General features: G+C 37.7%; 1 protein-coding gene across 1 annotated transcript in view; it reads left to right on the top strand.

Annotated features, from left to right (window-relative positions):
* The first annotated feature begins 10,644 nt into the window (after positions 1-10,644).
* The window catches only part of moxd1 (monooxygenase, DBH-like 1), a 33,371-nt gene continuing 20,451 nt past the window's right edge, over positions 10,645-23,564 (top strand). Inside the window, exons 1-4 of the mRNA XM_034019075.3 lie at positions 10,645-11,289; positions 16,206-16,352; positions 17,561-17,728; positions 17,822-17,905. Coding sequence (XP_033874966.2) covers positions 11,017-11,289; positions 16,206-16,352; positions 17,561-17,728; positions 17,822-17,905 — 672 coding nt within the window. The 5' untranslated portion in view covers positions 10,645-11,016. The remainder of the gene's footprint in view (positions 11,290-16,205; positions 16,353-17,560; positions 17,729-17,821; positions 17,906-23,564) is intronic.

The raw sequence follows: 23,564 nt of genomic DNA on the forward strand, positions 1-23,564 counted from the left end.
TATATTGTGAGAAGTGTTGAATTTAAATCAAGGGATGTAATGTTAAAACTTTACAATGCATTAGTAATACCTCACCTTGAATCTAGAATATTGTGTTCAGTTCTGGTCACCTCTTTTTTACACAGAGAATTGTGAGGGTATGGAACCAACTCCCCAGTAATGTTGTTGAAGCTGACACCCTAAGATCCTTCAAGAAGCTGCTTGATGAGATTCTTGGATCAATAAGCTACTAACAACCAAACGAGCAAGATGAGCCGAATGGCCTCCTCTCATTTGTAAACGTTCTTATTATTATTTGTTCATTTAGCAGACGCCTTTATCCAAGGTGACTTACAGAGACTAGGGTGTGTGAACTATGCATCAGCTGCAGAGTCACTTACAACAACGTCTCACCCGAAAGACGGAGCACAAGGAGGTTAAGTGACTTGCTCAGGATCACACAATGAGTCAGTGGCTGAGGTGGGATTTGAACCGGGGACCTCCTGGTTACAAGCCTGTTTCTTTAACCACTGGACCACACAGCCTCCTTCTTATGTTATTATGTTCTTGAATGACAGCAGGACTGATTGATAGTATATAAAAAAAAAAGAACGACACAATAACTTAATAACACTTAATTTACCAAAATGAAAAAAATGTATTATGGATGCGGGAAAAACGCATTAACAATACGCTGTGTCAACCTAGAAATCTGTCTGTGAACTTCATGTTTTTATACTATTATGAACCTACACAAAAAGGAAATACATATAAATATGTTTTTGTGTAAAAGAGAAAAGATAAAAAGTACATTGTCTGAAATCAAATGAACTGAAGCACAAGCTCATAAATGCATCACTGTATTACAGACTTAATAAAAGTGCAAATACAATGAAAGTGAAACATAACGTTTCTGTTTTGTAAAACAAATAATACAAATAATTCTAAATTTACTATTTAAGAACACAGTATATATACAGTTCTAGCAATGTCTAAGTCAGATTGGCAGAATTTACCCTAATTGAAGTCAAAGTAGATGCTTTAGTCAGAGGTGAAAGTAACTTTAATTTCTTACCTGTGTAGTGTTATTTTCAGGTATGTGTTAAAAAGTGGTACTCAGCTCACTGCTCTTGCATGCCTAAACAACTTCCGCTAAGAAAGCAGGGAAGCGCCCATTCAAATCTGGTACGTTATGCTGTTTTATTTTTTAAATTTAATTTATCATATTTTCCAGTCTTTTAAATTGTTTTTAATGTAATTTATCATATTTTTCCACCATTAAAAAAAATTGTATGCAAATATTTATCATATGCAATACTATGGGTCTGGTACATTTTTTCACTTGTGCAACTTTGCGGTGGACTGAATGTTTTTTATTTTTAGAGAAATTAAATGGTCTGTTTCCAGTTTAAGCTTGCAAAAAAATCATGTATAATTAATGGTAAATGTACCTCTGTTTGACAATAGGAAAACACCCATCAGATCGCAAATTGATTGCACCTGTACCAAAATTTGACAGTGTACCACTTTCTGACATTACAAGAGTCAAGTTCTGGTACGCATACCACATTCTGACGATGTACCACTTTATAACACTATACCGGCTCTATAGTCCAGATCACGGCTTCTATCACAGTGAAAAACAACATCCACAAACTTGAACCTAAAGCTTATCTATAAACTTCAGGTATATTCAAACAGTATACCAGTTCCAAAAGAAAAGAAGGTAGTGACAGTGACACTACTACCACTAGTTTAATGAACATTGATTTGAGTTTGTTTCAAGGACTCAAACTAGGACCCGCATTTGACTCGAAATCAGCACTCGGGACTCAGACTCTATATAGACAGATAGATAGATACACAATTGTAGTCAAAAGTATAGTACTCAATGGAAATTTATAATTTCTACAAATTTCTCAAAAACAAAGAATTTTAGCAAAAGTTTTGCTTTTGTGGATGAGGAAAAAAGTTATAAGAAATAGATGTCTACAATTATTTATTTTGGCATTTTTCTTATGCAAAACTCAAAAAATGTTAATTCAAAAGTATTCATACCCTATGAGAATATTGTTTACAAGGTGCTAGAAATTTCAATATGATCATGCAGAACCTAATTCTAGAAAAGTCTAGAAAATGCTGGATTGTATAAAAGGCATAGGATGATTGCTGTCATTACCAATAAGTCAATATGGGAAAAAGTAAAGAGCTATCTGAAGACCTTAGGCAGAAAATGATTTATTGTCATAAAGCTGGAGAAGGATACAAGAAGATTTCCAAGCATTTGAGTATCCCAATTTCAACTATTGTTTCTATTCTCAAGAAGTACAAGACTCATGGTACTGTCACAACGTTCCCTCGGTCTGGAAGAAAGAAGGTTCTTTCACCAAGATCAAGTAGCAGAATTGTGTGGAAGGTTAATAACAATCCGAGATTGATTGCCAAAGATATTCAAAGTGAATTAGCTGCAAGTGGAACTGGGGTTTCCATTTCAACCATAGGTCAAGTATTGCATGGTGAAGGTCTCAATGATCACAGGCCAAGGAAAAAGCCACTCTTGGGAAAATGTCACAAGGACAATAGCTAAAAGTTTGCAAAATGGCATTTGAATGATGGATATGAGTTCTGGTCAAAGGTTTTCTGGCGTGATGAAACAAAAATCAAGCTATTTGGTCACACTGATATTTGTTATGTCTGGAGAAAGTCTGGTGAGGTGTACAAAGAAAAGAACACCATACCTACTGTCAAGCATGGAGGTGGTAATATCCTTCTATGGGGCTGTTTTTGGCACAGGTCATTTAGTTCCAATACATGGTAAAATGGATTCCATAGCATACCAAAAGATATTGGCCAATCAAAACTTGGTTTAAAGCGCAATTGGAAGTTCCAACACAACAACGATCCAAAGCACACATCAAAATCTACTTCAGAATGGTTAAAGAAGAATAAAATCAAGGTTCTGCAATGGCCTAGTCAGTTTAAACAAAATAGATCTCGAACACAAAACAAGTAGTGTGCTGGTGCATCCCAGCACGAGTAGCAATTGTTTTCTTTTTCTTTTCTTCTTACTTTTGTTTTAGATCTCCGCTCTCTGTCGTTCTCTCCTCTGAACACCCACCCAGAACAACAAAAGCTGCAGGCTTATATAGTTGTGACCATCTCTGAATTAACCGTCTCAATTAATCGGTTTCGGAGATGGTCACATTCTACACAAGTTTTGTGGGATGGGGCTTCCCTATCCATACTGCCAAATAATAACAAAAGACTGTATTTTAAATAAATGCAAAATACATTCAAATCATATGAAAACATACTAATTTAAAAAAAAAATGAATCCTTGCATCTGTAGCGCTGCTGTCTTGGCGTCGACTCCACAGGATAGACTGTCACATGCGTCTTATGTGTGTGTGCACCGCGGGCATTAAGTCTACATTGGCAATAATGTACTGTATTTCCGAGATAAAACTCGTCAGGGAGCTGCTGATAATTGAAGTCGCAGATGAACGGGGTGCGGATAAATGAGGTTCTACTGTGTGTGTGTATAATATACATATATAATGTGTGTGTATATGTATATATATATATATATATATATATATATATATATATATATATATATATATATACCTCCAATTTATTTTGATTCAAAGACAGGGCACAGTTAAGGCGGGAGATTGTTCAGCCTGTTTTCCTAAATGATACCATGCTTATACTAGAATTAGCCCAGGAGAGCCGATCCATATCCTTGACGGAAAAAATATATTGAGGGCAACTTGTGTCGAGTGCAAAAGTCACATAGAATGGGCAGCTGCTGAAAACACAAAATGTACACAATGTATACTGAACAACATGGTGTTACTTGCAACTGTAGTAGAAAAATTACCACAAAATGTATGTTTGCTAAATGTGCCAATACAGGATCCAGTCAGGAAGTTTTAACTAAGATGCTAGCTTGCTGAAATTAATTATTATTCTAGTTAAAATGTTGAAAAAGAATATTATTCATTATATGCATTTTTACATAACATATAATATGCATTTTTATTTTTTTTAGTTTATTAGTTTTCAAACACATTGTAACAACATAAGAGAGGATGCGATGACATCAATTTAGACGAGTTGGCAGCTAAAAGATAGACATAAATACTATAGTCAAACTACACCAAAATGTTCTCAATCTTCAATCTCAACCGGAACCCAGCCTTTGGAGTTTGAAATCCTAAATCGAGACTCTGCCTGAAAACTCCTCACCTGCTTGACATCACCTAACTGCTCTATATAGTTGTCTTATATATGTGCTTATCATACTATTACTATTAATTTTAGATGGGTGGATACGATTGTTGTGTATGCCTGAATAACACAGTATTGTTTTATAAGCTTTTATTAGAATTGAGTTCTTAAAAGATAGAACTATTGTTTTAAACTTGCCATTTTTTAATCAAGGGCCTGAACTCTTGATAAACATAATCTCTCTGAAAGAGGCTACTTTTCTTTTTTCTAAATGCTTAAAAATAGGAGGATATTCTTGAAAGACAGAACTATGTTAAAATGTTTTTAAATTGAGAATGTGTTCTGAACAAAGGCAGTGTGTATTCTTAATAAATATAGTTTCTCCGAAGGAAGTTGTTATCCTATTATAGTGTCATAACTGTTTATTTTTGTTCCTTTTAAAATGTGTATTGGGTTGCTTAAATACATTTCACTCAGGGCGAATATATATAATTCACCTAATCCACCAGGATAAATGCCAATCCTGTGTCTACCCTTATGAGGCCCAGATGTGACAGTATGGAGGACTACTAATGATAATCTGCAGGATAGTTTCAGTTGCCAAGAATCGAACACCTCCAGATAGTTTTAAGACATTATCAATTGCAACAAACACAATCTATCAGTCATATGCCCCCTAGAGCAGTGGTTCTCAACCCCGGTCCTCAGGACCCAAGTGTCTTCTGGTTTTCATTCCAACTGAGCTCTCTAAACTAATAATGTCCTTAATTAGACCTTTTTAATTGTTCTAAGCTCCTGAAAATTTGCATATTTTAAGTTACTTAAACATTTTTACAATTAATTTGAAACTGTTTAAGAGCTGCAAACAATAAAAAGGCCAAATTAAGCAAATTATTAGTTAAATTAAGGGTTTAGTTAAGTAATTGAGAGCCAAGTTGGAACGAAAGTTAGAAGATAGATGGGGCCCAGAGGACCAGCGTTGAGAATCACTGCCCTAGAGGATTGTAAAACAAGGTCCAGTGAAGACTGAACTGTACTAACTTGTTACTACTCCTATGAATAAAATTCATGTATGTGTATTTCCAACATGTAAAACAAAGTGCTTTTTTTATTTAATAAAGCATTGAGTTAAACATAATTCTGAATGTGTAAATCAAATAAAGTACATTGACAATAATTGAAATGTCCATTGTAACTGATGATAGTTAAAAAATAGATATATAATTTCCTCTTTTAAAGGACATACTTATTTTTGAACATATTACTATAATCACACTTGGTAATGTCTGATTTATGGTAATATACCTTTAGAAAAGGCATACATAGATATGTACTTTATAGCTGATAAGATTTTAATACTGTTATTTTATTAGATTGTATTAGGAATGCATGGTTGGACAAGAATGTAACCTTTCCAAAATATTGCTTTAATAAAATCCTTGCAGAAAACAACTGGGTTTTTTTTTTGTTTGTTTTGTTTTCCTTCATCCAGACAGCATAGAGGCCAATGTAGAAACTGCTGAAGTACATGTGCAGTCAGCCAGTCGTCAGCTGTCCAGGGCTGCAGAATATCAGGTAAAGTCAGTGTCTTAATCCACAGGATCCATGGAAAACTGATCATTCTTGATAGCTGCTTCTGTTGGTTTTTTTTTAGATGAAACAAAAACAATAACGGTTACAACCTCAAGAATAGCACAACAAAACGTTGTGTTTTATTATTTATTTTTATGTATGTGGTCTCTTTAAGTCCTCTATTCATTAAAGCATTTTTTACCTTTTAAAGATTCATCCAAGTAACTGTATATACATGCAAGTCATATAATTAGACATATAAATGTATTGGAACTACATGCAAGTCATATAATTAGACATAAAACAACTAGACTTTGTTTTCTTGTATTATAATACCAATAAAAATGTTTGACTTTCAGTTTAAAAAAAACCCATTTATAATAGCATAATTGATATGTTTTTAGAACTGTGCATAAGCTTATCTTCATACAAGTAAGTGATACGTACAGTGCTCACCCTTTATAACGCTATAGTGGGGAGCCATAGTTACAAGACCGTGCTATTTGTGTTCCGACTTATAACGAGTATAAAAGGGCTACTGTAATGGCACTGTATGTATATATATATATATATTATATATATATATATATATATATATATATATATATATATATATATATATATATATATATATTTACGGCACACCATCATGTTGAATTAATTTATTTGATTGTTCCCACAAAGGAATTTGTTTTCAGAAACTATTTGGGATGATTCAGCTCAATATGTTGGCATAATGGTAATGATATTTGTGACAATGAATGGTTGCACATGCGAGGCCAAGAAACCTGAACATTTTGTAAATGTTACAAATGTGAGTCTAGGGTTACCATACGTCTGTTTTTTCCAGGACATGTCCTCCTTTTTGGGCCTCCAATCTCCCTCCGGGCGGATTTTCAAAAAATGAACGAACGTCCAGGATTTCGCCAGCTCGCCCCTTTGCTGCTGCTGATGCTTGCAAAACTACAATTCCTGTTGTGCCCTAATATCGCTGCACATACGCTGACAGCGTGCGGCTGTATTGTTCACCAGCTGGGGCCGGTTGTACTAAGGTGATCCGATCCTGGATCCTGGATTCGATCTTGCTCCTGTGACGTATTGGGTTGTACTAAAAGGATCAGAATTGGATCAGAACTTGATCGAACATTTTTAAATGCAGGAACAACTATAATACAACACACGTTGTTAAACAAGACAAATATGTATGTAGGTGTCAAAACATGTAACCAATTCAAAAGACAGATCTAACATCATATTTTTTAGCTTTCTGTTTTTTGGCCAGCACTAGAAAAAAACAGAAAATAAACAAACAAATAAATAAATAAATAAATAAATAAATAAAAATGATATAGGCCTATATATTATATACATATTGTTCTTTGTTCCTTGTATTGCCCTGTAATGCTTGTAAGTCGCCTTGGATAAAGGTGTCTGCCAAATAAATAAATACATAGGAATTATTTCATTCAGTTGCCCCTAATACATAAATAAATCAAAGCGATTTCCATAACAAAATGATTACCAGTACATATTGTGTTGACAGATTGTACTTTTACCAGCAGAGGTTTGAGAACTTCCAATTTTCATGTTAAAATGTGCTCTTTATCTCTGGACTCTAAAGCGAGTGTGGCATAATGTACATTTTAATGGGAGGTATGAGAATGCCCCTTCAAATATATTTCTGGAAACGCTGAGGTTTAAATACAGGTACGTAAGAAAAATACAGTTTGCTATTAAAATGCTACTAGTACTGTACTGGTATTTATGAAAATTGTATTTAAAAAAAAAGTACTTTGAAAGTTTCAGTTTCCAATCACTCAAAATATGTAGATGCTGCCTGAACATCAAACTGCAGCAGGGCACAGACGATATGTAAACAACACCGAGCTACAGTGAGTTTCAAAGTTAAAACGTTTTTTTGTTGTTTAGCTAAAGTGATTTGGGTATTGCAACCTGGATTTAAATAGTTGAGTTGTCCAAAACTAGCGCATATCTCTGTCCATCCATTTGCCATTTCTTTGTAACATTTACTGTGATCACAGGCTGTATCCAAGTTTGGCAGCCGGGGTCTATGCGCCACACATGTCCTGTGTACCTTCTCATGATCCAGCTCCAGTGAACCTGGATCCGATCCCATTTTTTGATCCCTTTAGGCTGCAAATCAATTAGAGCGGTATGTGTGGGTGTGGCTGCTGCAGCATGGAGCAGGGACTGAACGACGCAACATTCAGTTAAGTGGCAGGCCGAAATTGAAAGCTTACTCTTGTCTGATTCATTTTGTTGAATTTGTTCTAAACATCTGCCGTTGAGTTGGATGCAGTGACCTGCCACTGAACATAATGCCAAAACGAAAATGTAAATTTACTGAAGCACTTAAAACAATATTTCCGTGTTTTTGTGGCGGTCAAGTAGAATGGGAAGCTGAGTGAATGATATGCAGAGGTGGCACTTATGTCTCAGTTGCAAATAAAGGTGCTCTTGATTTAAAAGCATATAAATTGTGAGAAACACAAGAAGTTTGTTTCAGGAGAGAGCTCATCAGCAAAGATGACAGATTATTTGTCAAACCAGGCGGCAAATCTGAGGATTCTGTTACTGCAGCAGAAGGTATTTTAGCATTTCACACTGTCATGCATCATAACAGTTTCAAGTCAATGGATTGCACATCTGTCTTACTGAAAAAGATATTCTCTTATTCTGAGTTAAGTGCTTGAACCAAGACGGAAGCAATTGTTCACTCTGTGCTTGCACCACCTTCTTTTAACACTGCTGTGAAAGCACTTAACGACATACCTTAATGTGGAGTTGCTACAGATGGAAGCAATCATGGTGCTGTGAAAACATTTCCAGTAAGTATTTTGACTGGAAGAACAGCAGGTTGCAGTCAAAGCTAATTGACGTCCAGAGCACGCCTAATGAGACTGCAGACGCTATTGCACAATACATAAAGGAAACTGGAAAAGAAGTTTGTTTGAGAAGTGTGTTGCATTTGCAGGTGACAGCGGCAATACAATGTTCGGAGGACTCCGGCGTGGTGAAGGAGGAAAGAACGTGTTTGAAAATTTAAAGAAGTTGTTGCAGAAGAGGACCTTAATCGGTGTGGGTTGCCCAGCACACATTTTGAACAACTGTGTCCATCACGGGGCAGACACACTTGATGTTGACATTGAGGGCATTATTTTTAAAACTATTTTCATATCTACACTTTCTGAACTGAGCTTCAGAAGGAATGCTGTGAGTTTGTTAACGTAGAATACAGTAAGCTACTTTATCACAGCAAGACATGATGGCTGTCCTTATTTCCAGATACTAGGCTGCTGCAGATGTTTCCAGCCTTGAAGTCTTTCTTCCTGTCACAGGACAAACCACCCACTGTGATTAAGACATTTTTGGAAGATGAGTTCAGCGAGATTCACTTTTGGCACATGCACTCACTCATGAGTGCACTCCATTCACACAGCCAAGAAATAGAAAGGGAAAACAACTCCATAGTGGAAGTGGTGACCTGCTTGAAGTCAGTGCACTGTCCTTCCTGAGCACAAGACCCAGAACTTCATGTCGCTGAAAGTTAAGAGACTACTGGGGCAAAAGCGCAAGGAGGTACTTGATGAAGAGTGTAACATATTTTGTGCTCAAGTAGAATGTCTGTACAGCACATGCTTAGAATATTTGAAGATGTGGATGGCACCCCTGGAAGAGCGCTCTTGTTTCATGTGGATTGCCCTGAGTGGGACAACAAATTGGAATGATGTGGAATCTTATGTCAAATACCTGACAGAGAAGGGGGTGCAAATTGATGACGAGTGCTTGATCAGTTCAGCAATCTCAAGACATTTGCTAGCACACCAGAAATGAACCGAATATTTCAACAGGTCCAAAAACAATAAATGTCACTCAGAACTGTTAAAGATTGCAAACAGTTCTTCTTTGCTGTTCCCTCTCACAATGCAAATGTAGAGCGTTTCACTGATGCAAAGCCAGTGGACAAAGGAAAGGAACAACTTGACTGTTGAGTCGCTGAAAGGGATCCTGCTTGTACAGTACAACGTCAGGCACACATCCCTCAAAGACTTTCAGAACTACTTGATGAGCAATCATCCACTGCTGAGAAAGATACGCTCTGCAGAGAAATATGCATGGGTACAAAAAGATACACTCTAGAGTAATAGAGTATTGACTGTAAAAACTTACATGTATGGCCATTATACTTGTTATACTTTGATGCAGACCATCATACTTGTTTTTTTTTTGTTTGTTTGTTTGTTTTAAATCATTTTCAGATGTTCAAAGTAGAAATAAACTCTACAGTTTAGTTGTTCCGTGTTCATTTTGCACAACGAAAGGTTCATCTTAAATTAAAATTGGTCCTGCCAGTCAGCACACACCCGCCCCCGGGTGTTTTTTTTTTTTTGTTCTGGAACATAATGTTAATCTATCAAAGTCAATGTCTTGTATTTTTTTTTTTTGGAGAGTTTATTCTGTAAACTATTGAAAACTAACAGAATCGAATTGGTAGTTGTTTTTATCACACACCTTTTATAAAAATAAGTAAATAAATAATAAAAATATTTACCTCGTGGCGTGTAGTGCGTGTGAGCTCTTTGAGTAATGAGACCGTATTGCCTAACACAGTTACCCTAAAGCAATAAATTATCAGACAGGCGGCAGCCTTTGGTGCAAAAAAAAACATTTTAACATCAGATTGCCGGGAAATGTCTGCAGGATCAAGTCAGTTTAATGTGATTTGTTGAAATAGTTCACAAACGATTTATTATTGGGGGATCCTGCCCCCCCTCTCGCCCCCCTCTTTCTCTCTCAGTAAATAACAATGTGAATTAATCTAGTGCAAGTCACGCCCTCAGCTTCAATCTTGTAATCGTTTTAACTGCTTTTGGCACTTAAAACTTTCTCTTGAAACAGAGAGAAAAAAAAGCATAGCTCACTGAGGTATTGCATTTAAAAGACAATTTTGACCATACAGGAGAACAAGACGTGTCTGTGCAGATAGATGATACTTGCACAAGTTTAGACAGTTTCAATCGGAGGACGGAATGGTTTACTATGATGAAATGCAGTGAAGGATCTTGTTGGTTGGATCGTCTGCTTTTAATGCTGCCTAAAAATTCAAACACCACAAGTCGAAACCTATAACGTTAATTATATTCTGGTAAAGACGCGATCAGTGATTTTTTTTATATATTTGTTTTAGCCAATATAATATAAAGAGCCAATATGATGATACCCAACTTTGTTTCCATCCTGTTTGTTATTGTAACATCTGGACTGTGCCCGTCGTTCTGTTCGAGAGAGGTTTTTAGACACTCGGCAGTGCTGGATGAGCATGGGAAATACCACCTGAAATGGAGATATGATGAAAAAACCATCACATTTGAAACGGTGGTTGAGACCAAAGGATATGTTGGGTTTGGATTATCTCCCACCGGAGGAATGGCGTTTTCAGATATTGTAATAGGGGGGGTGGAAAAAGGCCAACCCTATTTACAGGTACGTTTATGTATAACACTGGCTAAACAATACATTTAACAATTAACAACTTTATTATAACATATGAAGTGTGTATGTACATTAACAAAAATGATCAGGTGTATTCAGTTTCTGGGTCTTTCAATATGATTTCTGTTTCCATATTTAGGTTTGCCACAGTTTCAATTAAATTGTTTTAAAAACAACTACAGCTACAAGTTTCTTCAAGTTCCAATGAACTTCCGAGGATAATTTAGTGATTATACTTTGCTATACATTTGGTGTAGCTGCGGTCACAACGTTAATAAACTAAACTAAACTAAACTAAACCAAGTGAATCACCATATGAATATGTCGTTTTAAGAGATAAAAACAACGCAGAAATATCACTTTATTTTAACACTAGTATGCTTAGAGGTAATAAAATTCTTCCACGCATTTATTTATTTTACTCTGCGCACATTGTGTTGTTGGGAAATAAAGTTGATAAGGCCATGTTCTTTATGTGAGGAAACATTATGTTAAACTTTATTATGATTAATAACTTTTTGAAACGCATTTTTGTAGTTACCTTCACTTCAACATTCAAACTACAGATTATTAAAGCCACATTCTAATTTTCACACAATATGTTCCAATTTAAATTTATGTACGAAATCTGTGTTTTGTTGGTTATTAGCAGTTATTACAGTGGTTATGTTATGCGTGATGTACATCTGTTGGGGAGATTCATCCTATACTATCAATCTTTTCTGGCAACAATTCTGTTCAATGTCAGTAAATATGTTGCCACTATGATTTCCCAGACAGCTGTGTGGTCTATCTATTAGAGCTACAAGGTTTCGAATGGCTGAACTATATAACTACATAATCCATGTTCCAGATGTAATAAATGGCACTTCCCTTTAAATTCAAAGTCTACCACCAACATTACTTTTGGGATATGCCTGAGCATTTTATGTCAGAGCTGCCGATAGGCCCCTCCATGGGGTGACATCCTCGATCCCGCCTACCAAGGGATTAAACAGTCAACCCGCAGAGACCATTTTCTCTTTTGCCTCTCACCTACGGTAAGGTAAACTTCAGTGTTACTAAACTGAGTGTGTTTTTGAAAGCGCTCTTCTGAGTCGACTGCAGTAACCTTGCATTTGTGCAGAGAGCTGACTCTGCCACGGTCATGGAATCAGCGGCTCTGTTTATTAGCTTCTTTTTTGCTCCTTTCTTTCACGGCCTGCTTTGCTTGTGTGGCAGGCTGTGTGTACTACGACTGTCTGTCGTGTGCGAGTTACTGCCTGTGCACATGCTTGTGAGATAGGAGTTCATGGAGGAGGTGCATTCCTCCTAGGGTCATCCAGCCTCAGCGCCGAGTATGCTGAAGCAATCGGCCCCGCTTGCTTCCTTGGAAGGCACGGAGAAGCTGTATCTCACAGGTTTTCCCCCAGTGGATTCCACCATTGCAGTCTTGGTCAAGTCTTTGCCAGTGGGGGGCTTACTCAAGGACCCTGCATGCCCCAACCCACAGTGCAGGGTCACGGAGACGCACCTGAAGCGGGCTTATGCAGCAGAGGCACAGGTGACCTGCCTAGCAAACACAGCGGGTATCCTGACCGCCTAAATGGATGGCATATTATGTGAAGCCCCGCTCCCTGAGCCTGTGGCTTCTGAGTTACACCTCCTTTCAGGCACACTGCTCCAGATCTCCGACCTTCAAGGGCAACCCCTAGACCGGAGCCTGGCACGCCTGGTGGTGGCTCACAGACAGCTATGCCTGTCACAGACGAGGGTTCCCAATGCTGATAAGGCGGCAGTGTTAAACACGCTGATATCCCAGGGGCACACCTTTGGGCCAACAGTGGAGATCCTGCAGCGCTCCCACGAGAACGTGAGGCATCTTGGCAAGTGGCCGCGCTACTCCCTCCCTCTGCTCCGATGCGGGGCAGGTCTCCCCAGGCACGCACTATAACCCGGACGGTCTCGGTCCCCACGGCATCAGGCAACCGGGCCCTCCTGCAAGGCAGGGGGAACGCAGGGCGTGGTACCTTGCTCAAGGATACAGCAGCAGTGTCCCCGACCTGGGATTGAACCCACGACCTTTCCGGTCAAGTCCAGAGCCCTAACCACTACTCCACACTGCTATTGTACATGTTTAAAGCTTCTAAATAAAAATATTTTATTACATTTTATCTCTTAACATGCTCAAATTTGACAAAATACTGAAAATTAATAATTACTGACAAAAGAGGTATTTAGAAAGTGGTGTTTCAGATGACAGAAACATTAATGTGTTGTAGAGGTAAACAATAACCTATTTGTTACAGTACTGTTTATTGTTCATACTGTATCTATCAAAACAGTGGCTACAGGGAGGTTACTTTCATGTAGCCCTCCTTCAGTACATTTCCACACATGTGTCATTAATAGCACACTTTCTTGTCTGTTATAAAGTTTATTTTGCATTTTAGGCTTTTTCTACATGTATAGTCTTCACCAACGACTATAAAACACTCAATTATAAGGCATGTAAGATAATGCTACACATTTACAATCTATATTTATCATTAGTTGTTTATGCTTTACCACAGTGATTTCACCATGGTCCCATAAAATGTTACAAGGGATTCTTGTGCATTCTCTATTCTTTGGTTTGTCAGAGCTGAGAATGATCTTTGTGCTGATACCACTCTGTACAGCTGACAGATAAAAAACGACTGATACCACTTCCTTTGCCAGAGGCAAATCCTGTTTCTAGACACAAAGCAAATGTCTGTCTCAAGACAGTTACCAGCCCCATCATATAGTAAGTGGGATAATGAACTGGTGATTTTATACAGTTTATTAAGAATATAGAAACTAGCATTAAATACATAACTATTACAGTTATGTGCAATGTATTTATGTTACCATGATAGATACAGAAATTAGACTGAAAATATATCCTCAAAATGTTTAAAGCAATTACAAAACCCAGTCCAGATGATAAATAACAAGTCTCCAGTTTTATAGGCATTATTTATTTCCTTTTTCAGTGTGAATGGGGGGAAGTGAATACCAATTATAGTAGTCTGTGGGCTTGTGGGGGATTTATAGATTTACAATTTTGATAAAAACCAAATCTAAACCATGCAGAAAAGACTATACAGAAAAAGCAGAGACCATGTTGTAGTACATACTGTATATTTCTAACTGCATACAAAATTGTGGTGTAGATGTAATTAAGATTTGTTCTGAAACATTATTGTTTTTGCAAAACTGATAGTGGGTATTGGTGTGAGTAGTCTGAGTAGTAGTCTAGTCTTGCATGATGCTTGCTGTTAAACCACTCAAATCTCTTCAACATCAATACTGTTATACATACAAAGGATGACAAATCAATAAATATGGATATATTTGATGCAGCAGTCTGTGGATTTAAAAATATATATGTTATGTCTGTGTAGTCTTAACTAGACATAGTTAAGGTTTGAATGACTGTCCATTTTTTTGTTGTTAATTTAGTAATCACCAATTGATTTTACCCTGTTTTTCTCCCAATTTGAAATGTCCAATTGTATTTTAGGCTCAGCTCACCGCTACCACTCCTGCGCTGACTCTGGAGCGGCGAAGACAAACACACGCTGTCTCCGAAACGTGTGCCGTCACCTGACGCTTCTTTTCACTCTACAGGCCCGCCATGCAGCCAACCCTGAGCTACAGCGTTGGAGGACAATGCAGCTCTGGGCAGCTTACAGGCAAGCCCGCAGACACCCAGCCAGTCTACAGGGGTTGCTGGTGCGCGGTGAGCTGAGGACACCGTGGCTGACCTAAGCCCTCCCCCTCCCCTGGGCAGCGCTTGGTCAATTGTGCACCGCCCCCTAGGAGCTCCCGTCCATGGTTGGCAGTAGAATAGCCTGGACTTGAACTGGCAACCTCCAGGCTATAGTGTGCATCCTGCATTCCACGCAGCGTGCCTTTACCAGATGCGCCACTCGGGAGCCCCATTTGAAAGTCCTGTTTAAAGTCGATTTTACAGCCAGCTCAAAAGGGTGGTAAAACACCAACAATATGCATGAACATTTTCATGTGTGGTCGGATTGGCAGGCTCAACAAACCATGTGACAGCAAACATTGTGGGAATGTTAATGCAGTTACTGAACCACAAGGACTATGATTTCCCAGTGTTATGTCTGTATGGCCAGTCTTCGGGGAGAATTTGTCATGTGCTTAGTGATGTCAATTGTCGATGTCATTGATGATGACATATGTGATGTCAAATGTGACCGGAAACATACACAGAAGGGTGTAGAGTTAAGGTTGCGTGGCTACTTTAACTTGCAATGTCCTAACCTTTTGTTACTTTAACAAAGTTTTTGCCACTGAATATATATATATATATATATATATATATATATATATATATATATATATATATATATACAGCCATGTTCAATCAGCAACTTGCCAATATTTACTCTTAGCATACAGTTTCTGAGGCGAAACACCATTTAGGAAATGGTAGAAGGACATGCCTCTGCGTGAACATTGCTCTGAGACTACAGTACCTCTCCACTAGATCACATTTAGGATGGCTCAAACAAGGACTATGAAAAAAAGATGTCCTAAGAGCTAAGCCGCCTCAAAACCACCCTTAAATCGCAAATGTAAATGGTGTATAAATTACTTTCTTTTGTTTCCTTGTGCTAGAAGAAAGGTGTGTTATCATTATCATTCTGTAAAGAGCTAAATAGGTAACTCAACAAATGATATTTGGGTTAGTATTCAAGCATTTATTGTTTTCAGTACTGAATAGCATGCATTTAAAATGTCATGCATGCTCTTATTAATGGCAGATGTGTTTTGATTAAACATGTTGTGTCAGATTACTGCTTTTCTTCAGGCAATTGTTTTGGTCTTCTTCAACGGATGCAGACTGTCATCTCTGTTTATAATACTTCCAACAGGATTATTTTACAGACATGAATAGAGAAGTCTTGAGAGATTACCATCAGAATTATCGCCTGGAGTATGGAATGGAAAACAGCACACACACCATCCTAGGTTTCAGCAGAGATCTCAACACTTGTGATATAAATGACAAAACTATTACGGTATGACCGGTTATGGATCTTTCTTAAAACATTTGTATATGTTACTATGTTGTATGACAGAGTTACTGAAATCCCAGAATGTATAGCTATGGCCAAAGTTTTTCATCACCTAGAATTATAGGATTGAGACATAACTTATATATTTTATTTAACATCATGTATTTATTATTATTATTATTATTATTATTATTATTATTATTATTATTATTATTATTATTGAGTCATTTAGTAGACACTTTTATCCAAAACGACTTACAGAGACTAGGGGGTGAACTATGCATCAACAACTACTGCTGCAGAGTCACTTACAATAGGACCTCGGTTTTACATCTCATCGAAAGGACGGAGCACAAGGAGGTTAGGTGACTTGCTCAGGGTCACACACAGAGAGTCAGTGGCTGAGCTGGGATTGAACTGGGAACCTCCTAACAAGCCCCTTTCTCTAACCACTGGACCACCAAGTCCCCTACAAAGTGATAGTTTAAAAGACTACCGGAAACCATAATAGTTCCTGTTAGATTTTAAAATGTTGCTTTTTTCAGTTTTTGTCAGTTTTCCATTAAGTATATGGAAAACTGCAAAGCGGTATGTAATTCAATATGTTAATGTAACATTGTTCAGCAGGTTTCATTCCACTTTATACAGCAAAATTAGTTAATGCTACAGGGTAATGCAAAACTTTTGGTCATAGCTGTACTGCTGCAAACATTTGAATCCTTTCCGATGACCTCTCAGCTGATCCCTGCTTCATGTGGCTGACAGCTTCACTTGGCAGCCTTTCAAAACCACTGGCTTGGGATGCACATTTTTTTATTTCTTCTCCTATTACAGAACAAATTAAAAATTGTTAATTGCAAATAAAGTTTTGTTTTTTTTTAATTGTTGTATTTTGGTGTAGAATGTGCCCTTAATACACAAAAGCGAACCATATGAGCTGACATATACAGTATGCTTCAGCTTTTTAAGCCAGTACAAATGTTGTCTCTAATTGTCCCATTAAGGTATACTGCAAGCTTAGTACTGGCCCTGTGCGATAAATCCTGTTTTGTGAAAATGTCTAAATCTAGTATTTTTAAACCAGCGTTGTTTGGCATTTCATTTTCAAATTTGGTTTATGAAAATGTGTGTTCTAGGTGTTCATGTGTAATCCATAGGCAATATCGTATATTTAAGTTAGTTCTGATTTACATGTCTTTAATCTTAACCAGGAAAGTACAATAAGAGTGATTTGGGCCTATCACCCTGAAGATTTTGGACATCCTGGGCCCATGTACCATGGGTTAAATCGTGGAAGGAAAAGTCTGCGGTTACTTAACCCAAAGAGTCACACAGTCACACACTCTGGGGCTGCTTTCTTTGACATAAGACATAATAACGTAAGTGAAATATGTATTGTTCCGAGAATATTAGTTAATCCTGTACACATTCTTTAGGGGAACATATTTTAAACTGTGGTTTCTTTAAGACAGGTGCCAGTGCCTGTTAAAGATACAACATATTGGTGCAAAATATTTAAGATTCCAGAAGTGGATAGAAAACATCACATCATAAAGGTAAGTGTTTAAATGCGCTTTATTTTAAAATGAGGACTGAATAGTTATTTGCAATTTAGTTTTTATCAACACGTGATGATTTATGAAAACACATGCAAACTCTCAAACCAGCTGTGTGTAAAAAGGTATATAATAACAACTTGGTATGGGTATGAAATATTAGAATTATCTAAGCTGATTTAGTCTTCTTATGATTTAGATTATTTTTTGTATGTTTAAAACAGCTCTGAAGCCACAATAGAGCTTTCAGAATCATGTGTGAACTCTAAGCACATTAACCTGCAACAATTTTTGTCATTAGAAGATGCAAAAAATACTGCACTTGTTCTAATAATATGACATAGTGTAGTGTTTTTGAGAGCTGTACTGAGGCTACAGGATGCTTTACAAAGTCACTAAAATATGATTACTAAAACAGAAAATGATGCAAAGTGAATCTAAACAACAAAACAAATACTGTACATTAGTTAAGATAACTATGATGATTGATTGGTCTTGATGTGATGTGAGATATGTCATCATTTATGTGATGACATATCTCACATCATTTTTTTCACAAGGATTCAGAACAAAAGTAGTTAAGCATGAGGTCTGACAACATGACAGGCAAAGTCAGTGATACAGAACTGTATTACCAGGTGTACAGTAGACATAAATAGAAGAGGTGAGCTGCATCCTTTTCTTTGTTCATTTTCATATGCTACCTCCCCTCCATGTACTTGGTTTTCCCCTTCTCCACCTGTGAGGCCTGGCCTTTGAAGCCAGCCTGCCACCCGGCCTTACCTCACAGTGAGAGGCTTCCTGCCAAGACGGAAGGGGGATACCTGGAACACACCTTCCTGTTGGTCTATCGAACCACCCTCATACACAGCAGTAGCCCTGTTCATTAATCTTGTTTTCAAGTTGCATTCCTTCAAGCAGCGATGGTTTCTGTTTCCCCACAGGCCAGGTCATGTTCACAAGCACACCTGTATTTTTGCAAATGATAAACTATTAAGCTTTTGATCCGCTTAACAACCTTTAAGCATGTTGTATTTTCAAAAGATCACTTATAGTTGTAGATGCTAAATATAGTTTGAGACTTGGAATATGGTGTACCCTTTTTAAATTAAGCTGACGTGCTGTTGTTCACACAGGAGTCATCGCAAACTACGGCTCCTCAATTATAAAAACTGACGTAATTGTTCCATCCGCAGCCTGCAACAGCCAAAAAATGACTTTCTATGTTTAAGTAAACTGTAGTCGGGGCAAATTAATGTATAGAACAAATACACATTTATAGCTAAAGAGTTGCACTATGATCCCAGATTTGAAGGCAGAAAGCCTCACATTTCATGTTTCTATGGCAACATGACTGTCTTGACTATGGCATGCTTTACCAGACCCTATGCAAAGAACAAAGGCTCTCAGTTTAAGAAGCTGACTGGATGAATGCCAGAAACTATATCACTTGTGTTCCCTTTTTTATTCCATTGGGACCTGCAATTCATCACAAATTGTACAGTTCAATAATAGCTTTTTATTTGACTCCTCCAGGGTAGTACTGTATTTGGCTTACTGCATATCATTTGAGAAATTAGATCACAGAAGCAGACAACATCATCTCTATTAGTGAAAGAATGCATTCTGATCTGTATTTCCGATTTGTGGAATTAAAGTTTAATGATCTGAAAAGCTATTCCTGTTAGTTTCCTCTTAATCACTACACTGTTATTTTTGGAATTTTTCAGGAATTTTAACAGGGTTCATGCTCAAAGTAACAGCAACATTTAAAGACTGAATTTAACCAAAAAATGAAGAAAAAAAAAAGAATGACAAATTTATGTTTTCAGTTTCACACCAAAAGGCAAAAAATGTGGTTGGACATTAAGTAATGTGGTTCAGGTAATTACAATGTGATGACAGCTACTTTCCATATTGTGGGCAGATAAATAGACCTGTTTAGACACAGTAGCACATTCAGTAACGTAAATAATAAGACATGTTCTATTTAGAAGCCAAAAGCATTACAAATCAACATACATACTGTAGTCATTTTTGAAATATAAGATGCACTGTGTCAGTCTTGTGTTACAAACACATATAATAAATAGAAAACTGTAAACAACTAATATGGTGTTATACTGCGCACCCCTGTGACAGAGCATAGGCACTGCACATGGGGGGCAATGGGTGTGTTTGTGTGTGTGTGTGGGCAGGTATTACTATCAATGTACGGACAAAATTTGAGCAAATGTCCCCATAAAGATAGTAACGCCTGTAAACAAGATGGCCACCGTTTGCACAGCCACATGGTTTGATTGTTAGATTAAATGATTAATTATTTGATTGAAAGTGAATGGAAAAGTAGTGGAATGTGGTCAGGTGGTGATCGGATGATTGATTGAATCTATCAAGCGCCTGGCAACATGATATAAAAGGGAACAAAAAAGGGTGTGTAGGAGAGAGGGGAGAGAGCGTGTAGGAGAGAGAGGAGAGGGCATGTAGGAGAGAGAGGAGAGGGCATGTAGGAGAGAGGGGAGAGGGCGTGTAGGAGAGAGGGGAGAGGGTGTGTAGGAGAGGGGAGAGAGCGTGTAGGAGAGGGGAGAGAGCGTGTAAGAGAGAGAGGAGAGGGCATGTAGGAGAGAGAGGAGAGTGCATGTAGGAGAGAGAGGAGAGGGCATGTAGGAGAGAGGGGAGAGGGTGTGTAGGAGAGAGGGGAGAGGGTGTGTAGGAGAGGGGAGAGATCGTGTAGGAGAGAGGGGAGAGGGCGTGTAGGAGAGAGGGGAGAGGGTGTATAGGAGAGGGGAGAGAGCATGTAGCAGAGAGAAGTGAGAGTGTGGAGCAGAAGAGAGAAAAAGTGAAGGAAAGAGAGCACCGGGATAGCAAAGCTTGGGTTCTTTTGAGGTGTGTTTATTTTGAAGAGTTTAATAGTGTTTTGTTTAAACCTTTATTTTGTAACTATGGTTTGTTATTTTTTATTTATTATAACTGCAGTTCTGTGTCTGTGTCTCATATTTCAAAGGGCGCAGACCTGCCTTGCCCGGGATGCTATGCCAGAAACCCATATATAACACATAACCCATATATAACGCACAGAAATAGTATCTGTAAAAGGAAAATGCCATTTTACAGTTATTATAATTACAATTAATTTATATGTACAATGTAACTACTCAATATCTGCAGTATAGAATTAATGGAACTTAAAATGCAGGCAAAAAGGTAACTTATCAACTTATGGTCTAATAGGGTACAGGACAAAACCGTAAACCTACTGCTTATCTGAATCATGTAGAACCCAACTAGTATACTGTGCTGGTTAATACATGTTTGAAATAAAGAGACTAGATTGTTTATTTACTCAACTTTCACTCACTAGTATGTCATAAAAAGAGACAATAATACTGAGGCCTCACTGTTCCCTTTATTCTGCAAATGTTTCCATTTTCTGTTATTATTAAAGATAACTTTCTGAGGTTGTAATCAGTGTGTACACACAATTAAGATAAGATGTTATGAAGATAGGATATTAGGAGGTTATTGAAGCCAAAATCAAATTATATATTTGGGTGCCATTCATGTATATTTGACTGGAATTGCAGCTGTACTGTGTTGTCTTATATTGTCTTATTTACAGTATGCACTGGTTGTCAAAATTATGGTGTCACCGGCCCTGAAACAGAATGTCTGGGGGTGTGTGGCAAAGTGCCCCGCCCCTGTGTGCATTTGTGTGTTCTGTGTATGTATGTATGGGTGCGTATGTTAATGTTGGTGTATAGATTGGTACACGGGATATAAACGGGTCTGTGTTTCACGTGTGTTTAAAGTGTATAATTATATTTAGGCACGAGGATGGCACATCACTTCACGTGCAGATAAAATGTGTATAATGTGTGGCACGGGGTTGCACGTAATGAATTCACGTGCTGGGATTCAAGTGAGTAATTAATTAGTAATTGAATCCCAGCACAACAGTATATATAGATGCACATTTTCATTCAGCCGGGGTGGGGTGTTCGGTGAGTGGAGAACGGGATTGGAGACGGAGGTAGTAATTGTTAGAATAAGAGTAATAGTTAACGTGTTTTCACTCACCGTGTTTGTTCGTCTGTCTGTCCTGCACCGTCTGTTTAGTGTTTAGTCGTTTTGTATGTCTGTTTATTTTGGCGTCAAGTGCCGTGTCCTGTTTTTGTGCTGTTTGAAACCTTTTATTTTGTTAATAAACGCTGAGTGCAGCCATTGCACTCAGCTCATCACCATCACCGTCTGTCTGTGTTTGAATTCCTTCCTGCTTCCGGTCTGACGCCACCCACTCTGGCCGTCTTTGTGACAGGGTGGAACATTTATTGTCCCTTGTATCCCACTCATACCCCTTACTTACTGAAAATCTGGTTATCCCTGAATAGCTAATGATCTCCTCTTTAAATAAATACAGAAGATTCTGTCCCACAGGTGCAGAGGTAACCCAAATATTTACTGCCAATGCACCGTGACTATGTGAGAAATGTTATTTTTGTTGTACCCCAAAACAGGCAGTGGTGTGTCAAGACTGGTGCACAATCTAATGAAGAACAATGGTCCCACACAATCATTCTGCATTGGTAGTACATTGATAATATTTGGGGTACCGTCACACTTGTGGGATGGATTGGTCATTAAAATATTTTACATATGTTTAAAGAGAAGGTGATTATCTATTCAGAGATACCAAGATATTTAGCGAGAAAGGGGCAATAAAAAGGCCCATCTCTAGCTACATGCTTGAAAAACAATTACATTTTGGGGTACCACTCACTTGATCATTAAAATCCTCTGTGTATTTTTAAAGAGGAGATGACTAGTAGATATTTAGTAAGTAAAATGCCTGCTATTGGATACCAAAACACATTTCCCCCAGTAAGAACAAAACAATTTGTTTTCAGGAATGTACATCTGAAATCCATCAAAATCACTGTAGAAAACAGTTTCCAACAGGAACGGTTCCAGTTGTAGTGTTTTTTTGTTTGTACTAAATATTTATGTTCCAAGTGTCTATTTGTTCTAGCTGTTATTTCCATAGCTAAAGTATTATATTATTAATTCCAACCACAACATGTGTGTGAATGGGGAACAGCTGTGACCTTTCATAAGAACCAATTTCTTCTGTCCATGGGTCTTATTCAAAATATATTACGGTAATCTTGAAATAATTAAAACATGATATTTAGTTTTTGGTCAAAAGAAAGATTATAGTTCAACTAGGGGTGTTGCAGGTGGACAGGTTAATGGTTACACTCTGGTGTTCCTGACAGAGTTTAGACATAATTCTGGGAGGTCTATTGAGGCCACAGGGTGAAGGTGCTTGAACCATACATATTGATTTCATACTTTTTTTTTATACAGAAACAGTCATTAAATAGAGATGAAACTGAAATCTAGGTCATGGTGGCCTACTTATTTATACGTTCTGGCATGTCATTTTGACATGAATTTGAATTTTGCTGACTGAGGGTTGAACCATTGCTAGCTGTTCACTGACTGTATCGACTGAGTTACAAACTCAGTGTACAAATATCTATATATATCAGGGGTGGTCCATGCTGGCCCTTCCACTCCTGGACTTTATTCCAACCTGTTCTAAATTGTTTAATTGAACCAATTAAACCTCCATCCAGACCCTGAAGTAGGTCATTATTAG

This window comes from Acipenser ruthenus, chromosome 6 (assembly GCF_902713425.1).
Source record: "Acipenser ruthenus chromosome 6, fAciRut3.2 maternal haplotype, whole genome shotgun sequence".
Lineage (NCBI taxonomy): Eukaryota > Metazoa > Chordata > Actinopteri > Acipenseriformes > Acipenseridae > Acipenser > Acipenser ruthenus.